This window comes from Hyla sarda, chromosome 2 (genome assembly GCF_029499605.1).
Source record: "Hyla sarda isolate aHylSar1 chromosome 2, aHylSar1.hap1, whole genome shotgun sequence".
Taxonomy (NCBI): domain Eukaryota; kingdom Metazoa; phylum Chordata; class Amphibia; order Anura; family Hylidae; genus Hyla; species Hyla sarda.
In genome coordinates this window covers 222,227,819-222,246,306 of record NC_079190.1, presented here as the reverse complement: position 1 = coordinate 222,246,306, position 18,488 = coordinate 222,227,819, and the positions used below count along the sequence as shown (strand labels likewise).

The 18,488-nt window shown below is 42.9% G+C and overlaps 1 protein-coding gene across 2 annotated transcripts in view; it reads right to left on the bottom strand.

Moving 5' to 3' along the window:
* The window catches only part of LOC130355786 (uncharacterized), a 477,167-nt gene that overhangs the window by 90,226 nt on the left and 368,453 nt on the right, over positions 1 to 18,488 (bottom strand). For both annotated transcript variants that reach the window (XM_056556452.1, XM_056556451.1), the window contains 3 exons: positions 15,846 to 16,026; positions 12,567 to 12,658; positions 6,116 to 6,212 (listed from right to left, as the gene is read on the bottom strand). In XM_056556452.1, coding sequence (XP_056412427.1) covers positions 6,116 to 6,212; positions 12,567 to 12,658; positions 15,846 to 16,026 — 370 coding nt within the window. The remainder of the gene's footprint in view (positions 1 to 6,115; positions 6,213 to 12,566; positions 12,659 to 15,845; positions 16,027 to 18,488) is intronic.

Below are 18,488 nucleotides of genomic sequence, written 5' to 3'. Positions count from 1 at the left end.
TTTGGGGTTTATTTTTTCAATTTTGTCCCACAAATAACATTTTTTTTTTGTTTGGCCATAGATTTTGTGGTGAAATTACAAAGTAAAATTGATAGCACATAAAACAAGCCCTCATCCTTAAAGGGTTAAAAGAGTTCAGAATGGTGGGGAAAACTAAATTTTTTTTAAAGTTTACCACAACATAACAAAGGTTTTTTCATGGACAATGCCCAATTTCATGTTTTTGTTTTTTCCTTCTCAGATGTTAAGAGCCATAACTCTTAATTTACCATCCACAGATCCATGGCTTTTTTTTTTTTTTTTTTTTGCATGACTAATTGTACTTTGTTATATTTAATCATAAAATGTACAGTGCAACAAAAAATAAATTATTTGTGCAGAGAAATTGAAAAGAAAACCACAATTTTTTTGGGGGGGGGCTTGGTTTTTATGCAGTACACTTTATAATTAAGCTGACATGTCTGTGGGTCAATATGATTAAAATAAAAACCATGTTTACATGCTTTTCTATTATTGTACTGATTTTCTTCTTAAAAGACATATTTTTAAAGTAAAATAAAGTATGTTTTAAATTGCCTTATCTGATCCCTAACTTTTCTATCTTTCTATATACGCAGCTGTATGATGACTCTACATTGTTTGCATCCTAATCTGTAGCTTTAATTAGAGCCACTTTTGCCATATATTTGCCTTTTTTGATCACTTTTTATTTAAAAATTTTCATGGGATGTGATGCGACCCAAAATCTGGAATTTTTGAATTTTTTTATGTTTACGTTTAGAGATGAGCATACTTTAGAAAAATTTTATTCGGCCGATTCACCGAATTTTCCAGAAAAATTTGGTTCGGTACGAATTTATTCACTGCAAATCTGTATTAAAAACAGCTATTTCTGGCATACAGAGAGCCTCAATAGGGGTGTAGAACACTTTCCCTTGCTGTTACATACATAGGGTGTGTGCTGGGTTAGTGAAATAATACTGTTATTCAGTATAACATGCATATTAGAGGCGTCGCTATTTGAATCACTGTTGCAGAGTGGCACAATGACAGAGCCTGGACGTGGCATCAGTATGAGGAGACCATATAGTGGCTGAATGACACAGCCAGGAGTTGGCGGCAGCATGAGAAGACCATATAGTGGCTGAATGACACAGCCTGGAGTTGGCGGCAGCATAAGCAGACCATATAAGTGGCTGAATGACACAGCCTGGAGTTGGAGGCAGCATGAGGAGACCATATAGTGGCTGAATGACACATCCTGGAGTTGGCAGCAGAAAGAGCAGACCACATAGTGGCTGAATGACACAGCCTGGAGTTGGTGGCGGCATGAGAAGACTAAAGAGTGGCTGAATGACACAGCCTGGAGTTGGTGGCAGCATAAGGATACCATATAGTGGCTAAATGACACAGCCTGAAGTTGGCGGCAGCATGAGGAGAACATATGGCAGCAGTATGAGACAGCCTGGAGGTGGCATCAGCAGTATCAGGAGTCCTGAAAGTGTGATATAGTGGGGCGGTGGGTGGCAATACCAGTACCCGGTGACGAAGGTGGGTAAAAAAAAGAAAACTTGCCATGAGATGTGTGGCATCAGGCAGGTGGCAGGATCAGAATAGTAGCTGAGGCAGGTAGGCAGAAGAAAACGGTCTCTTTTGTAAAAGTGTTAGTGTGCACAAGTAAGTATTGAGGATATGCATTACATAAAACTATGCATTACTTTTAATAATATTTAGGATAAAATATATGTACCCAAAATTTTTTTGAAATCAAACAAAAGGAAAGGTGTGCAAACAACACCATGTGCCACCTACAACACCAAGTATTGATGTGATGCAAAGACCTCTAAAACGTGGAAGGGAACAACGTTTGGTTCATTGTAACCGGTGTGGGTAAAAACTTCCCCTGTAAGGCCCTACTCTCGCATTATTAATTCCCTTCTTGGCAAGTGTTATTCGCCCTAAAAAGGGTGGCCCCACACAGGAACCTCTCCCTATTTCCACCTGCAAACACTGCCATTTCCCAGGGTTTTTAGGTGGAAATAGGGAGAGGTTCCTGTGTGGGGTCACCCTTTTTAAGACGAGTAACACTTTCCTCGAAAAGGTGGAAGGGAACAAAGTATTGTGCATTGTAGCTGGTGGGGATAAAAAAATTCCCCTGTAAGGCCCTACTCTCAGCCTATTAATTCCCTTCTTGGCAAGTGTTACTCGCCCTAAAAAAGGGCAACCTCACACAGGAAACTCTCCCTATTTCCACCTAAAGACCTGTGAAATGGCAGTGTTTTTAGGTGGAAATAGGGAGAGGATCCTGTGTGGGGCCGCCCTTTTCGCCAAGAAGGGAATTAATAATGAGAGAAGGGCCTTACAGGAGAAGTTTTTACCCCCACCGGTTACAATGGACCTGGTGGCACCTGGTGTTTTTGCACACCTTTCCTTTTATTTGATTTAAAAAAAAATTTGGGTCCATATATTTTATCCTAAGAAAAGTTAAGTTTCAGCTAATGCATATCCTCAATACTTACTTGTGGTCTGATGCGGAGGTATGTCTATAACTGGGGAGCAGCACCTAAAATATGTTTTGCACTATCCATATTTGTGAAGTGTTGGTGTGGCACCATGGTCAATCTACTCTGATGCATCAGGCATTGGTGGGTGGAGATCCTGGCTGATCCATGTCTGATTCATTTTCACAAAGGTCAGTCTCTCTACATTTTTTGTGGACAGACGGATTCTCCTTGGGGTTACTATGGCCCCTGCCACACTAAACACCTGCTCTGATGGCACACTACTGGCCGGGCAGGACAGCTTTTCCAGGGCAAACTCTGCTAGTTGCAGCCACAAATCAAGTTTGGCTGCCCAGAAGTCCAGCAGATCTTCAATGTGTGTTGGCATGGTCATGTCAAGGTATGCCACCACCTGCTTGTTCAGGCCCTGCTCCAGGTCTATCTGCTGCTGATGAGTTGCTTCACTATGCGGGTGAAGAAAGTCACTCATCAGCAACTGTAGATTCAGGCTGCTGCTGATGGAAATGGTACTTCTCCTGCCACCCCACCCCTCCCCAGCAGCCATGGCAGTGGAAGGTGAGCGCAGAGGGCCCCCGAGTCAGACCTGCGAGAGGATGGACAATGGTGCCTATAGGCATCGGCCAACTGATTTCGTGGCTGTCTCTGTAGTAGGTCAATTTGTCCTCCTTCTCAGTGGTGTAAAAAAGGCCCCCATTTTGTGTCGGTAGCGAGGGTCCAATAAGGTGGAGAGACAGAGGTCATCCCGCTGCTGAATGGTGACGATTCGGTGGTCAATAAGCAAGCAAGAGCACATGCATCGTGCCATTTGTGCAAGTGACTCGGAGGGACTCCCCGCCTCCATCTCCACTGCATACTTCCACGGTGTGTCTGGGTCCTCTGTCTCGCCTTCCTCATAACCCTCTAGCTCCTCTAGATGCTCCTGCTTCTCCTCTCCTGTGAGATGACTAGAGGTGTACGAGTGGCTGAAGTTTTCTTCCCATTGATAGGATGTCTTGCAGATGGGGGGAACACTTCAGGAACCGCTTGACAACCAGATTGAACATGTGTGACAAGCAGGGCGCATGTCTCAGGCTTCCTTGTCGCAGCGCAGACAAGATGTCCTTGCCATTGTCTATCACGACGGTTCCCATTTCCAGTTTTCATGGAGTAAGCCATGATTAGATTTCTTGATGAATGACTTTTAGCAGTTCCTCCCCTGTGTGACTCCATTCGCCAAGGCAAACCAGGGGAAGAACAGCGTTTCTTCGCCGTGCCATGCACACATGATATGCTGGAGGGGAACTGAGATTTGTCCGAGCACTGGAGGTTGAGGACATGGTGGAGGATGAGGAGGCGGAGTCGCACACTGCAACAGAACCAATGGCCTGAGAATGTGGAGGTGGGAGCAGCGTGACCTGTCGAAGTTGCTGTTGTGGCTGTGCAGGAACCACATTCATCCGGTGGGCCGTAAAGGAAATGTATTGTCCCTGACCGTAGTTACAGCTCCACATGTCGGCGCTGCCATGTACTTTGGTACACACCGACAGGCACAAGGACTGACCCACCTTCTCTTCCACAAAATAGTGCAGGGCTGATACTGCCTTCTTCGCAAAGAAATGATGGCTTGGGACTCTCCACCTCGGCTTGGCAAAAGCCATCAGTTCTCTGAAAGGTGCAGAGTCCACCACCTGAAAAGGGAGGGACTGATGCACCAGCAACTTGGACAGGAGCACATTTAGCTTCTGCGCCGTTGGACATGGCTTCGCCGATGGATTGCTGGCGGAATGACTGACTCGAAGTAGGGGGAGTAGGAGCATCTAGAGCGACAGAAGATGGGTATGACACACAGCTCCCTTCGGCAGAGGTGGTGGAGCCTTGGCTGGCTAAAACAGGGACCGACATGCCACTGGGTGATGCAGCAGGCTGGACCACCACATCGGAGCCACAGTTCTCCCGGGCCGCTTTATGGTGATGCTGCATATGTTGACTCAGGGCTGTGGTGCTAACTTTGGGACCCTGGCCCCGTCTCACCTTCTGCCGACACATCTTGCATGTGGCCATGTTAACCTCCTCTGGATGCTTGATGAAAAACTGCCACTCCGCCAAGTAGCTGATTTTCCCACCAACAGTCTGCACTGATTGACTGCTACTGCTGCCGTCTCCAGGAACACCTACCTCCTGGGAAGGTAGGCTGCCGCGAAGCAGGTGGTCTACCCCGGGTTCATTTGGCTCCAGACTTTCCACTTCTGAGCACCATGCTGACTGCCAACCATGCTGCCACCTTGCTGGCTCAGCTGCTGCCTCACGGGTAACCTGCAACCCTCCTGATGATGATGAAGCCCCTTCTGCACCCGACTCCCAAGTGTGATCGGCTTTATCATCATCATCATCAAGTTGTGTCTGCACGTCACTAATGTCCCCCTCAGGTTCCTCAACAGTGTCTGCTTCAGGAGCCTGAATGCTCGCAACTCCACCTCCCACGCCACTTTCCTCATCACTACTTGCCCGCATAGAGGAGGAAGCGGCGGATGTCTCCTCCACTTCTTGGCTGGGCAGTAGTTGATGACTGTCCTCTAGTAGATCGTCCTCACTAAATAGTGGAGCTGAACCCACAGCATAAGATACTTATGTGGGGGAGGGAACAGCATAGGACAGAGGTAATGGGAGAACAGGGACTGCTCCCGGGCCATGCCAATTGATTGTTGTGTCTGAGGAACCCACCGACTGTTGAATTGGGGTGTCAGATTTCACTTGTGATGAAGTGGATGACCGTGGTAACCAATCAATGACGGCAGATGGGTTGCTGGTCGAGACACGACCGCTAGCTGATACCGGGAGCTCAGGCCTCTCGTTGTGACTCTTGCTGCCACCCGCCTCCAGTCTGCTGCGACCTCTGCCTGATGAATTTAGGCCTCTGCCACTCCTCTGTGCACATCCTGGCATTTCTTTGCCTGGCATACTTAGCGTGTATACAATACACTCCACAACAACACCAGCAGGTGTGTACTTTTCGCTGGCCTTTCACAGTATCTAGGCCCTTAAGACTTCAACAGGAACAAAATGGTACACCACTTAGATGTACGTATGTGGTCATTCACCATACGAGATCATAAACAATTATTCCATAGCTCGGACATTTCCGCATGCGGTGATATCAACAATGTGTCTTTATTTTTTATTTAAAAAATAGAAATAGGGGAGTGAACTTAAACTTTCATTTGGGAGGGGATTATATACATTTTTTTAATATTATTATTATTATTTTATTCACACTTTTTAAGTCCCCATAGAGGACATTTATATGCAATCATTGGATTGCAAACACAGAATAATTCTATGCTATTGCATAGCAATATTCAGTGTTATCGGTGGGTGATCTAATGATCAGCAGTTTGGACCAAGCACCTGCTTGGCATTTAAACCAATACATGTTACTGAAGTGCCGACTGGTTGGGGGGGACTGTCACTGCAGTGCTTAAGTGCCATGATCACTATTGGTCATGGCAATTAAGGGATTACTGATGGACATAGGCTCGCTTTATATACTTACTGTACACTGGGACATACATGTACATTGCATGTTCCCTGGGGGTCAATAAAAAAGATCTATTTACCTGAATATAGCACTCGGGGAAGAGAATCGATGTATATCACATCACTCATTAATGTTTTTCTGTTCATCTGGTTCAACAATAAGAAATGCCATGATACCTGTAAAGTAGAGAAGTTTTGTTGCTCTGTTTATAATCAGCATTGATACATATAACATAACTGAGCATGTTCTGGCATGAGTACATTTCAACTGAGCACTGCAAATATGTATTATGGTCAGTATTTGCACGAACATTTGTAAACATAGACTAGGAGTGGAGAATACACAGATAAAAAAGTATAAAAAAGTGTAATAGAAATATTTGCACCTTTCCCTTGTTTTGAACCCAGTCCTAGTTCTTGCTTTAAAAGGTACTCAAGTCATACATCTGAAAGTTTGCTATGCAATAATAGATTTCTAGTATGGCCAGAAAAGGGCCCCCTGGCAAAGTCTACTGTATTCTGGTGGTTCCGACTGAAAAATCATCAAGATACATTCTATTACAAGTTGTCTTTAATGACACAACCTCTTTAGATGAAATAGTTTGTGAAATGTGAAAGTTTCGGTTATACTGAAAAATGAGCCATGAGGAAAAAAGCTATTGTAAGGAATATGAACATTATTTTTTTTTTTTAATATAAGACAATAATTTACAGCATATTATTTCTTCTTTTTCTGCATCTGGCACTATTTCTCATTTAAGATCTGGCATAATTCCGAAGGATCAAAAAGTTTTAAAGATAAGTGAATCTATATAGAGCTAAACATGTTTCCTATTTTATCTTAGATGTGTAACATCTATACAAGTTACCTCTATGCACCCTAAAGATAAGTGAATAACATATAATTATAATATTATATCAATTCCTGTAACTGATGTTTCCTTAAAATGTCGAGCCAATGAATAGTTTCAGTTGTTGACAATATCATTTCAGATATAACACATGGGATCAATGTACTACTGAACTGTGATATATTGTACTTTTTTAAGAGTAGCATTGTAAATACAAATGGATGGCATAATACATAGTCTTACTTTCAAATGGCATGCTGAGATGGTTTAACTATCCATTTTAGTAGTTAATTAACTACTAGTTGATTTTTTTTAACATAATGTTGGCAGTTATATGAACAGCCATGGAAATAAAATCTAAGTATAAAAATACTTTCTGATCTCGATCCTTGAATAAAATATTTTGTGTGTAAGTTTTTATTTAAAGTGTACTTGTCGTTAGCAAAAACTTTTTATATAATGTAGATAATAACATTATAAGTATATTTGTAATACACATTGGTTAAAAATGTGTATATTTTTGGGTGAAAAATGCTGTCACTATAGCTTTTGCCTGTGTGTCTCTTCAAGGAGACCAAATACAGGGAGTGAAGGTGGGACATGTAGGGCTCTGTGCAGGCTCCTGGCTTGTCAATCATCCTGATGTGTGAGCTGGGAGCATGTCGAAGAGCCTTACTGCACAGAGCCCTGCTTGTCCTCAGTACACAGAGCTCTGCTGTTCCTCAATGTACAGAGCCCTGCTTGTCCATAGCTCTGCTTGCCCTCAGTGAACAGAGCCCTGCTTGTCCACCCACTCTTCCCGTATTTGCACTCCTCACAAAGACACACAGGAAATAGCTGCAGGGACAAAAATATACACATTTGTTAACCATTGTTTATTACAAATATACATATAATTACATTTTTACATTATATAATATTTTTTGCTAATGACAGGTACACTTTAAATAAGGTTTTATATACAAAAGGTGATTCACATTAGTCAGTGATTTGCTGACTGGGCAATGGCTGTACCAATGGGATGTTATAGGAAGCAGGAAAAAGTAGAGGGCACTGGGGATCAGGAGCTGTCAGAACAGCAGCAGTGGGAGATTACAGTAAGGTAAGTATGTTTTGTTTGTTCTTTTGGGTTTGTTTTTGTTTCTTTAGCACCTGGACTTATTTTTTTTTTTTTTAAGTGTACATAGAAAATCTCATTAAAGCTCCTTACCTTTCCCTAATTCAAAATGTTTAACATAGCCTAAAACTATTATGTGCCATTTACAATACTTGTGTATTCTTGATGAACCCTTGCGGCCCCAGTGTGACAGCTACCTCGGCATTTACTATTGCTATGCCTTTGTGGGTGTCATATATTGACACTGTCTATCTTAATCATCATCCATGCTTTGGGCATTATCAAACTTAATTGAAATTTGAAAACTCCTTATGACAGACATCATTAAAATGCCATAAACAGCAATTAAACTTAACCCACTACTAGTGATTTACATGTCTAATTAACTTCAATAAATATAGAGATTAACACAAAGCATAAATGATGAATGAATAACCTGCAGAACCACATGAGCATGGTATTTATGTGTGTGAAGCTCGATTTTGTTGTTATTAAAAGATTAGACTGTGTGTATTAGACCCCAATTACATGTTGAATGAAGCATTAAGAATAATGCTTTGGGTTGAGTAGACTTTAATTGCAATTAAGTGGATTGCTTGAATCCTTCAGCAATATGATTTAGTCTCTGGAGATCCTCAAGATAAGGTACATGGACACATTTATATTTTATATCTAAATATTAATAAAGCAAATTGTAGACATTGCATAACTGCATAAATAATAAATTGCTTTTTATAATAGCCTACATATGTACAGCGTTCAGAGAAGAAATTAATATATCATGTGATTCAGTTTATTAGTAACAAATTATTTGTATTACATCAAATTTTTTTTATATGAATCTCTATATTTTTGACAGTGTATGTAAAGTTTGCAGTTTTATCGTGTAGTGCTGTGTTAACTGATTTCAGTACACCCAATGGTCTTTCAGAAAAGAAAGCCAAACACATCAAGGCTTTTAGCTGCAACTAATTGCAACAGTGCCTGATAAATTTTATTTTAAAATAATATATTGTGACATGTTACAAGACAGATCCGTTAGGGCACAATCGCTCAGGGCATGTGTGTCACATTATTATTAAATAACAGTGGGAAGTATATAGAGGACATCATAGAACTTATTCTTCAACCAAAAGCTCAGACAAACTTTCCAAAACTTGTTTTAGAAGGATTCACTATAAAATCAGCCAATGATTTGTTTCATATTTGTTGGCCAATTTGTATCCGGCCCTACACTTTCTGGGTCAGGTGCAAAGTATCCAACCTAGGAAGTATAGGTGGCAAGACAGACAGTAAACAGTAATGGATAACGCATCACTCTTTTCTGTACAGGAACAGTGCCACATAAACTACTGAACACGAAGCGTACTTAAAATGCCTCACTGCTGTGAAAACTCACATTTTAAATTTCAAGAAAGTAAGCAGTTATGCATTTCAGTGCTTACGGTCTTTGAATGGGGTCCATGCTTCTTTATGCAGTTAGAAAGGTACACCACGATAGAGCACCATAGAAACTGCATACTTAGTGGTGAGGCATAAATTATATGCCCACTCCCCAGTGAACATTAGATGAGCCGGTCTGTGACAGGAGTCTCTACTCTTGTACTGATTCATCAGCTTTGAATCAGACGTGTTACGCCGAGCGCTCCGGGTCCCCGCTCCTCCCCGGAGCGCTCGCAGCATCCTCGCATTCGCAGCGCCCCGGTCAGACCTGCTGACCGGGTGCACTGCAATATCTCTCTCAGCCGGGATGCGATTCGCGATGCGGGAGGCGCACGCTAGTGATGCGCATCCCGGCTCCTGTACCAGACTCCTTCCCCGTCTGTCTTGTCCTGGCGCGCGCGGCCCCGCTCCTTAGGGCGCGCGCGCGCCGGGTCTCTGCAATTTAAAGGGCCACTGCGCCATTGATTGGCGCAGCAGGCTTAATCAGTGTGTTCACCTGTGCACTCCCTACTTATACCTCACTTCCCCTGCACTCCCTCGCCGGATCTTGTTGCCATTGTGCCAGTGAAAGCGTTTCCCTGTGTGTTCCTAGCCTGTGTTCCAGACCTCCTGCCGTTGCTCTTGACTACGAACCTTGTCACCTGCCCCGACCTTCTGCTACGTCTGACCTTGCCTCTGCCTAGTCCTTCTGTCCCACGCCTTCTCAGCAGTCAGCGAGGTTGAGCCATTGCTAGTGGATACGACCTGGTTGCTACTGCCGCAGCAAGACCATCCCGCTTTGCGGCGGGCTCTGGTGAACACCAGTAGCCTCTTAGAACCGGCCCACCAACACGGTCCACGCCAATCCCTCGCTGACACAGTGGATCCACAACCTGTAAGCCGAATCGTGACAGTAGATTCGGCCATGGATCCCGCTGAGGTGCCGCTGCCAAGTCTCGCTGGCCTTCCCACGGTGGTCGCTCAGCAATCGCAGCAGATTGCCCAACAAGGACAGCAGCTGTCGCAGTTGACCGCCATGTTTCAGCAACTTCTGCCTCTACTACAGCAGCAACCATCTCCTCCGCCAGCTCCTGCACCTCCTCCGCAGCGAGTGGCCGCTCCTAGCCTCCGCTTGTCCCTGCCGGACAAATTTGATGGGGACTCTAGACTCTGCCGTGGATTTTTGTCTCAATGTTCCCTGCATATGGAGATGTTGTCGGACTTGTTTCCTACAGAATGGTCTAAGGTGGCGTTCGTAGTGAGCCTTCTTTCAGGAAAGGCCTTGTCTTGGGCCACACCGCTCTGGGACCGCAATGATCCTGCCACAGCCACAGTCCAGTCCTTCTTCGCGGAAGTCCGTAGTGTCTTCGAGGAACCAGCCCGAGCTTCTTCTGCCGAGACTGCCCTGCTGAACCTGGTCCAGGGTAATTCTTCAGTAGGCGAGTACGCCATCCAATTTCGTACTCTTGCTTCCGAATTATCTTGGAATAACGAGGCTCTCTGCGCGACCTTTAAAAAAGGCCTATCCAGTAACATCAAGGATGTGCTGGCCGCACGAGAGATTCCTGCCAACCTGCAAGAACTTATCCATTTGGCCACCCGCATTGACATGCGTTTTTCTGAGAGACATCAGGAGCTCCGCCAGGAAAAAGACTTAGATCTCTGGGCACCTCTCCCACAGTATCCTTTGCAATCTACGCCTGGGCCTCCCGCCGAGGAGGCCATGCAAGTGGATCGGTCTCGCCTGACCCAGGAAGAGAGGAATCGCCGTAGGGAAGAAAATCTTTGTCTGTACTGTGCCAGTACCGAGCATTTCTTGGTGGATTGCCCTATTCGTCCTCCACGTCTAGGAAACGCACGCACGCACCCAGCTCACGTGGGTGTGGCGTCTCTTGGTTCAAAGTCTGCTTCTCCACGTCTCACGGTGCCCGTGCGGATTTCTCTCCCAAACTTGTTTCCCCCACTCCTGTTTCCGGTTCTTCTGACGTCTTCTCCGTAAAGGAGATTCTGGCCTCCAAGACTGTCAGAGGAAAAAAAAAATTTTGGGTGGATTGGGAAGGCTGTGGCCCAGAAGAGAGATCCTGGGAACCTGAGGACAACATCCTAGACAAAAGTCTTATCCTCAGGTTCTCAGGCTCCAAGAAGAGGGGGAGACCCAAGGGGGGGGTACTGTTACGCCGAGCTCTCCGGGTCCCCGCTCCTCCCCGGAGCGCTCGCAGCATCCTCGCATTCGCAGCGCCCCGGTCAGACCTGCTGACCGGGTGCACTGCAATATCTCTCTCAGCCGGGATGCGATTCACGATGCGGGAGGCGCCCGCTCGCGATGCGCATCCAGCCTCCCGTACCTGACTCGTTCCCAGTCTGTCTTGTCCCGGTGCGCGGCACCGCTCCTTAGGGCGCGCGCGCGCCGGGTCTCTGCAATTTAAAGGGCCACTGCGCCATTGATTGGCGCAGCAGGCTTAATCAGTGTGTTCACCTGTTCACTCCCTACTTATACCTCACTTCCCCTGCACTCCCTCGCCGGATCTTGTTGCCATTGTGCCAGTGAAAGCGTTTCCCTGTGTGTTCCTAGCCTGTGTTCCAGACCTCCTGCCGTTGCTCTTGACTACGAACCTTGCCGCCTGCCCCGACCTTCTGCTACGTCTGACCTTGCCTCTGCCTAGTCCTTCTGTCCCACGCCTTCTCAGCAGTCAGCGAGGTTGAGCCGTTGCTAGTGGATACGACCTGGTTGCTACTGCCGCAGCAAGATCATCCCGCTTTGCGGCGGGCTCTGGTGAACACCAGTAGCCTCTTAGAACCGGTCCACCAGCACGGTCCACGCCAATCCCTCGCTGAGACAGTGGATCCACAACCTGTAAGCCGAATCGTGACAAGACGCTTATTTCTAAAACTCAAATCAAATTTAATTTGTTCTGAAATGATTCACTCATTTGAAAATTAGATATGGAGACTGCAGAGGGGAAAACCTGTGAAAAATGCTACATACAATAGGTCTGTATATAAAAGGTTAGTGACCATCTAAAGGATCCTCTTCTAACTTATATATATACCAGATAAGATAGGAGTCCTTCAGAGACCATGCCTTGAAGGGTTCAGAGATGTACATCTGGTACATTTGAGAAGTAATCCTGTTCCACTTACTTTTTTAAGATGTGCTAGAAAGTCCTGCGGAATAGGTGCTCCTAGCTCCGAAGTAAGCCACACACATAACTGTCTCTCCTCTTTATGTGAAACTGTAGAAATCAGATTTGTAATGAGCAACAATATATTGATAAATGATGTTATCAGCGTGAAAAAAATCTATCAGTTACCCACTAACTTGAGTGGAATATAAGTGTCTTTTGGGAGCCACACAGTTTGGAAGCAACTGCTGGGACTCCTAAGTGGGACTCAGAATAGAGTAGCAGTGCACAAAGTCAACTACCGCTCCATTTATTGTGTGCTGTTCTCAGGTGTCTTTGGCATTACCACAGACAATGAATGGAGCAGAATTTGAGTCTGTATACTGCTGCTTCCTTCAGAGTTCCATTCAAGAGTCCTGTTCTCAAGATCGTTGAGGGTTTCAGTGGTTGGATCTTCCACAATTCCCTATCCACAGAAATGTTACAGTTCACATTTAGAGTTCATCTGTATAACAATGGGCAAATATGCATAACTTTAATGAGGCTCAGCTAACACTGCTGCTGTGTTCTGTTTAGACAGGGTTGAAGGATTTTAATGGCAATTTACACAGTCAACAATGTAGTCAACCATCAACTACTTTGGAACCTTGACAAAAGCCCAAAGGGGCATCACTATAAGTCAGTGGGATCCATCCGAATTTGCTGTGATCCATTTGAAAGCAGAAAAGAAGCAATAATTGTAATGTAAATGCAGCCAAACTTAAACTGATACCGTATTACTGATACCTGTATAACTAGATAGCATTCTGGTAAGTACATCAGACAATGAGCAGCAGGGATCACTGCATTACTGGACTTCTACTGGGAATATACAGTGGGGATCAAAAGTTTGGGCACCCCAGGTAAAAATTTGTATTGATGTGCATAAAGAAGCCAAGGAAAAATAGAAAAAATCTCCAAAAGGCATCAAATTACAGATTAGACATTCTTATAATATGTCAACAAAAGTTAGATTTTATATCTATCATTTACACTTTCAAAATAACAGAAAACAAAAAAATGGCATCTGCAAACATTTGGGCACCCGGCAGAATTTATAGCATGCACTGCCCCCTTCGCAAAGCTGAGACCTGCCAGTGTCATGGATTGTTCTCAATCATCATCTGGGAAGACCAGGTGATGTCAATCTCAAAGGTTTTAAATGCCCAGACTCATCTGACCTTGCCCCAACAATCAGCACCATGGGTTCTTCTAAGCAGTTGTCTAGAAGTCTGAAACTGAAAATAGTTGAGGCTCACAAAGCTGTAGAAGGCTACAAGAAGATAGCAAAACATTTTCAGATGTCAATATCCTCTGTTCAGAATGTAATTAAGAAATGGCAGTCATCAGGAACAGTGGAAGTTAAAGCAAGATTTGGAAGACCAAGAAAAATATCAGACAGAACAGCTCGCAGGATTGTGAGAAAAACTATTCAAAATCCACGTTTGACTGCACAATCCCTCCAGAAAGATCTGGCAGACACTGGAATTGTGGTACACTATTCCACTATAAAGAGATACTTGTACAAATATGGTCTTCATGGAAGAGTCATCAGAAGAAAACCTCTTCTACATCCTCACCACAAAAATCAGCGTTTGAACTTTGCAAATGAACATATAGACAAGCCTGATGAATTTTGGAAACAAATTCTGTGGACCGTCAATGTAGTAGAAGCAAAGAAGCCTGGCACTAGTAGTATAAGCTGGAGAGGTATGTATATGTTCCTGTATATTGTGGAAAAGGCGTAGGAAGCAATGTGCCTGCTGCGGGTGGTGCTCACACTGTGCGGTATAGTCCAAATGGCAATGACAAAAGAAGATAGATGAATAGGAGCAACTCACCCAAGACCCGAGAGGCGGTAGCAAAATCTTTACTTTATTGCATATCGTGCAGACATAGATGCAAGCCACGGGGGGCAGATGTCACGGTGGGGGAGTAGCAGACGGTCTGCTACTCCCCCACCGTGACATCTGCCCCCCGTGGCTTGCATCTATGTCTGCACGATATGCAATAAAGTAAAGATTTTGCTACCGCCTCTCGGGTCTTGGGTGAGTTGCTCCTATTCATCTATCTTCTTTTGTCAAATTTGTGGACCGATGAGGTTAAAATTTAACTTTTTGGCCAGAATGAGCAAAGTTACGTTTGGAGAAGAAGGGGAACAGAATTTAATGAAAAGAACCTCTGTCCAACTGTTAAGCATGGGGGTGGATAAATCATGCTTTGGGGTTGTATTGCAGCCAGTGGTACAGGGAACATCTCACAAGTAGAAGGAAAAATGGATTCAATAAAATTTCAGCAAATTTCGAATGATAACTTGATGCCATCTGTGAAAAAGCTGAAGTTAAAGAGAGGATGGCTTCTACAAATGGATAATGATCCTAAACACACCTCGAAATCCACGGGGGATTACATCAAGAGGCGTAAACTGAAGGTTTTGCCATGGCCTTCACAATCTCCTGACCTCAACATAATTGAAAATCTATGGATAGAGCTTAAAAGAGCAGTGCGTGACAGACAGCTAAGAAATCTCAAAGAACTGGAAGACTTTTGTAAGGAAGAATGGGCAAAGATACCTCAAACAAGAATTGAAAGACTCTTGGCTGGCTACAAAAAGCATTTACAAGCTGTGAAACTTGCCAAAGGGGGCAGTACAACATATTAACTCTGCAGGGTGCCCAAACTTTTGCAGACACCATTTTTGGTTTTCTGTTATTTTGAAAGTGTAAATGATGGAAATAAAATCTAGCTTTTGTTGACATATTATAAGAATGTCTAATCTGTAATTTGATGCCTTTCGGAGATTTTTCCATCTTTCCTTGGCTTCTTTATGCACATTAATACAAAATTTTACCTGGGGTGCCCAAACTTTTGATCCCCACTGTATATATATATATATATATATATATATATATATATATATATATAAATATATATATATAAATATATATATATATATATATATATATATATATCTCTACACAGTTCTGACCATTTCTAGTAGCTATATGCAAAATTGAAAATGAAAAAATATTCCTCAAAAGGTGAATGTAGATTGTTCCTATCTACCTGTTCCTATCATTTGAATTCTAGTGTTATACAGCTAACAGCTTTAAATACCGTTCTGAATCTGGACTACTGTTAGAAATGTAAAATCCATTACTGGCTCTATAAGGCTCTGTCTCTCTTTAAATACAGCATATGAAATTAGTCAGCTATCTGATCTATCATGACAAAAGACAGGCTAAATGTGTCACCATACCTCGCATTTTTGCAGCATATTTCAGGCTCTTGGAGAGATTCTTCAACATGGCTTTTGATGCCAGATGAAGATTTTCTATAATGAGCCAGCCATTGTGATTCATTGTGTCATTTAGTGCTGCTTTCACCTCTTCCTCATTTTCATTCGTCATACTGACTGTGAACAATTGTATGCTTTTCTCCTAGGAACAAGGAACATAATAATGTTTCTTCACAGAAATACACAAATATTTAAGGTACACAGTGAATGCCTTCATATTTCTCTATATAATGTTCTTTAAACCAATTATTAGCACAGCTTTTTGGCTTTATGATTAAACACAGTTGGTATAATATAAGACAGAAGTCGCTTGCCTTCCTTTATCTCCTTCTGTAAACTAAGCTGAAAACAAGAGTAAATGCAATGCAATTGCTACCATAAAAAAGTAATGTGCATTCAGAACAGCTGTGCACAGCATGAAACTCGAGGATGCCTGTCTGTACCCTAAGTGCACCTGGCGTTCCTCACCTAGGTGGTAGATTTGTAGCTATGCCCTTATTTATACTTGAAAAATAAGAATTATACTCTGATGATTGGTGTATGTAATAGGCTTAAATATAATCTGACGGCACGTCTGCATACTATGAGCTGCAGACATAGACTGATAGATAATCGGGTAATAAAATGAATCATACTTTTTTGCCAATGGCCTTTTTATAATTAAAAAAAACTGTATTTTGTCTAAGCTCAAGTGCTAAAGACGCAACCCAGTGTTGCTGAAGTGCCCCAGCATTGCCCGTCTCCTGGCTTGTCCAGAGCTTGTCTCACAACATTGAGCCCTGTATACAGATCGCACACCTACACTGTGCTAGTAGTGGGGCACACAAAGTAATTTACTACAGCCTGTGCCCACAACAGGGCCTGTCTCTGTGCATGTGCCATTAAAAGTGTGCAGGGTGCCAGAATGCAATCTGTATACAGGGCTTGGTGCTATGAGGAGAGGCCTGTATGTCAATCATGCAGTTCAGGGAATGAGGGGTAGCCAAAGGGAGGGTAATATAACAGCACTTCAGCAGCTTGGTCTCACCTCTTTGATACTTGAGCTCAGGAAAAAATAATAATTGAATTATAGATGAACTGGCAGATTCCCTTTAACTAAGCATTATGAAAGTTCAGTAGTTCAGTGGCAAAACTTATGACTGATTTAACAGAAAAATGTTGTTTTGTGAATTGTATTTTGTGATGCCACCTCCTGTTCCAAACGATATCCTATCTGCACCTGTCAATCAAATGACATCACTTCCAGTCACTTCACTTCCATCACTAGACCTGACTGTCATAGTCACAGACAATTATTTAAATTGTAATGAAACACTACAGCATTTTTTTTTTGTAAAATATTTTCTCAGTTTCTAAATCAATTGCATCCAATATATCTTTAATATTAGCAGAGGGAACTACATGTTTGGGTTCACAGAAATGAGCATATGAGAAGATGGCTTTCAGTACTTTCAAGTTTGGAGGATGCATGCTTGAATTAGAGGTATTCAAGGGGGTTCTGTTTTACATTGAAAGACTTATTTACAGGTGATGATCATTGGGAAAAAGGTATGCAAACTGACCGTCCAAAAGAAAAAAAGCTCATACTAGGCAAACCAGGTTTGGCTCTTGAGAGTGATATTTTTTAGATATTTTTACTTGCTTTTGAAAGAGAATTAATTTGCATGGACTTGGGGAAGAAAAGCATGCACGTGCAGAGGACTACACATAGACTGAAGTGTATTGAAGGAACCATTAAATCCTAAGGATATTGAGGCAGTGGTATCAGTAACAGTCAAAGTACCAAGTTGGGGCATAAAGCAGAACGCAAAGCTTTTATGAACTTAACAGTGCGAGGACTACATGAGGCTGGCACTTTTAGGACAATCGTGCAGCTGGCTTTATGGGCATTACTATCAGTATGGCTTAAAGTGGAAAAACTTGTGTATTGAGGACTGTGGCAAAAAAGTAAGAATATAGCATGTAAAAGTGAGGCTTACTTTTTTACTCACTTGTCACGGTGCTATGCAAGTCATATATACCGATTCCTTTTTCCACATGAACAGTTGGTTAGATATACTGTATGTACCATTTCTCTTTCTAGCTCAAGTGACAATATCATTCTAGGTGGCAATAAAAGAAATATGAAGTGGCAAAACCCTTTAAAATCTAGCAATGCCTTTACTTCAAAGAGGTAAAAGTCAAATATAACTTTAGATGCGCAATGCATGATGAAAGAGGTGGATTTGTGTGCTAAGTAGTAGAAACGGAGTGGTGGGTCATGGCAATGCAGGTATAAAAGCAAATGACATATGTTTCCATTTCTCATAAGGATCCAAGATTTTTCCTTTTATGAGATATATCTAGAATCTATTTAGAGGAACTTGTATTTTCTTAACTAGTTTAGAGATATTATTTTCACTCATATTACAAAATGTATTTAAGACACAGTTTTTTTTTTTTTTATAATGAACCGCACTAAAAATAATGCCTCATTGCCAGATACTATATAGTTCCAATGCTAGTAAAAAGGTTAATACAATAAAATACTGGCAAGGCACAGATAACAGAACCCTTTATTCACCATTTTTTATGCCAGGGGATGCACTGAAGGCTACAAAGGGC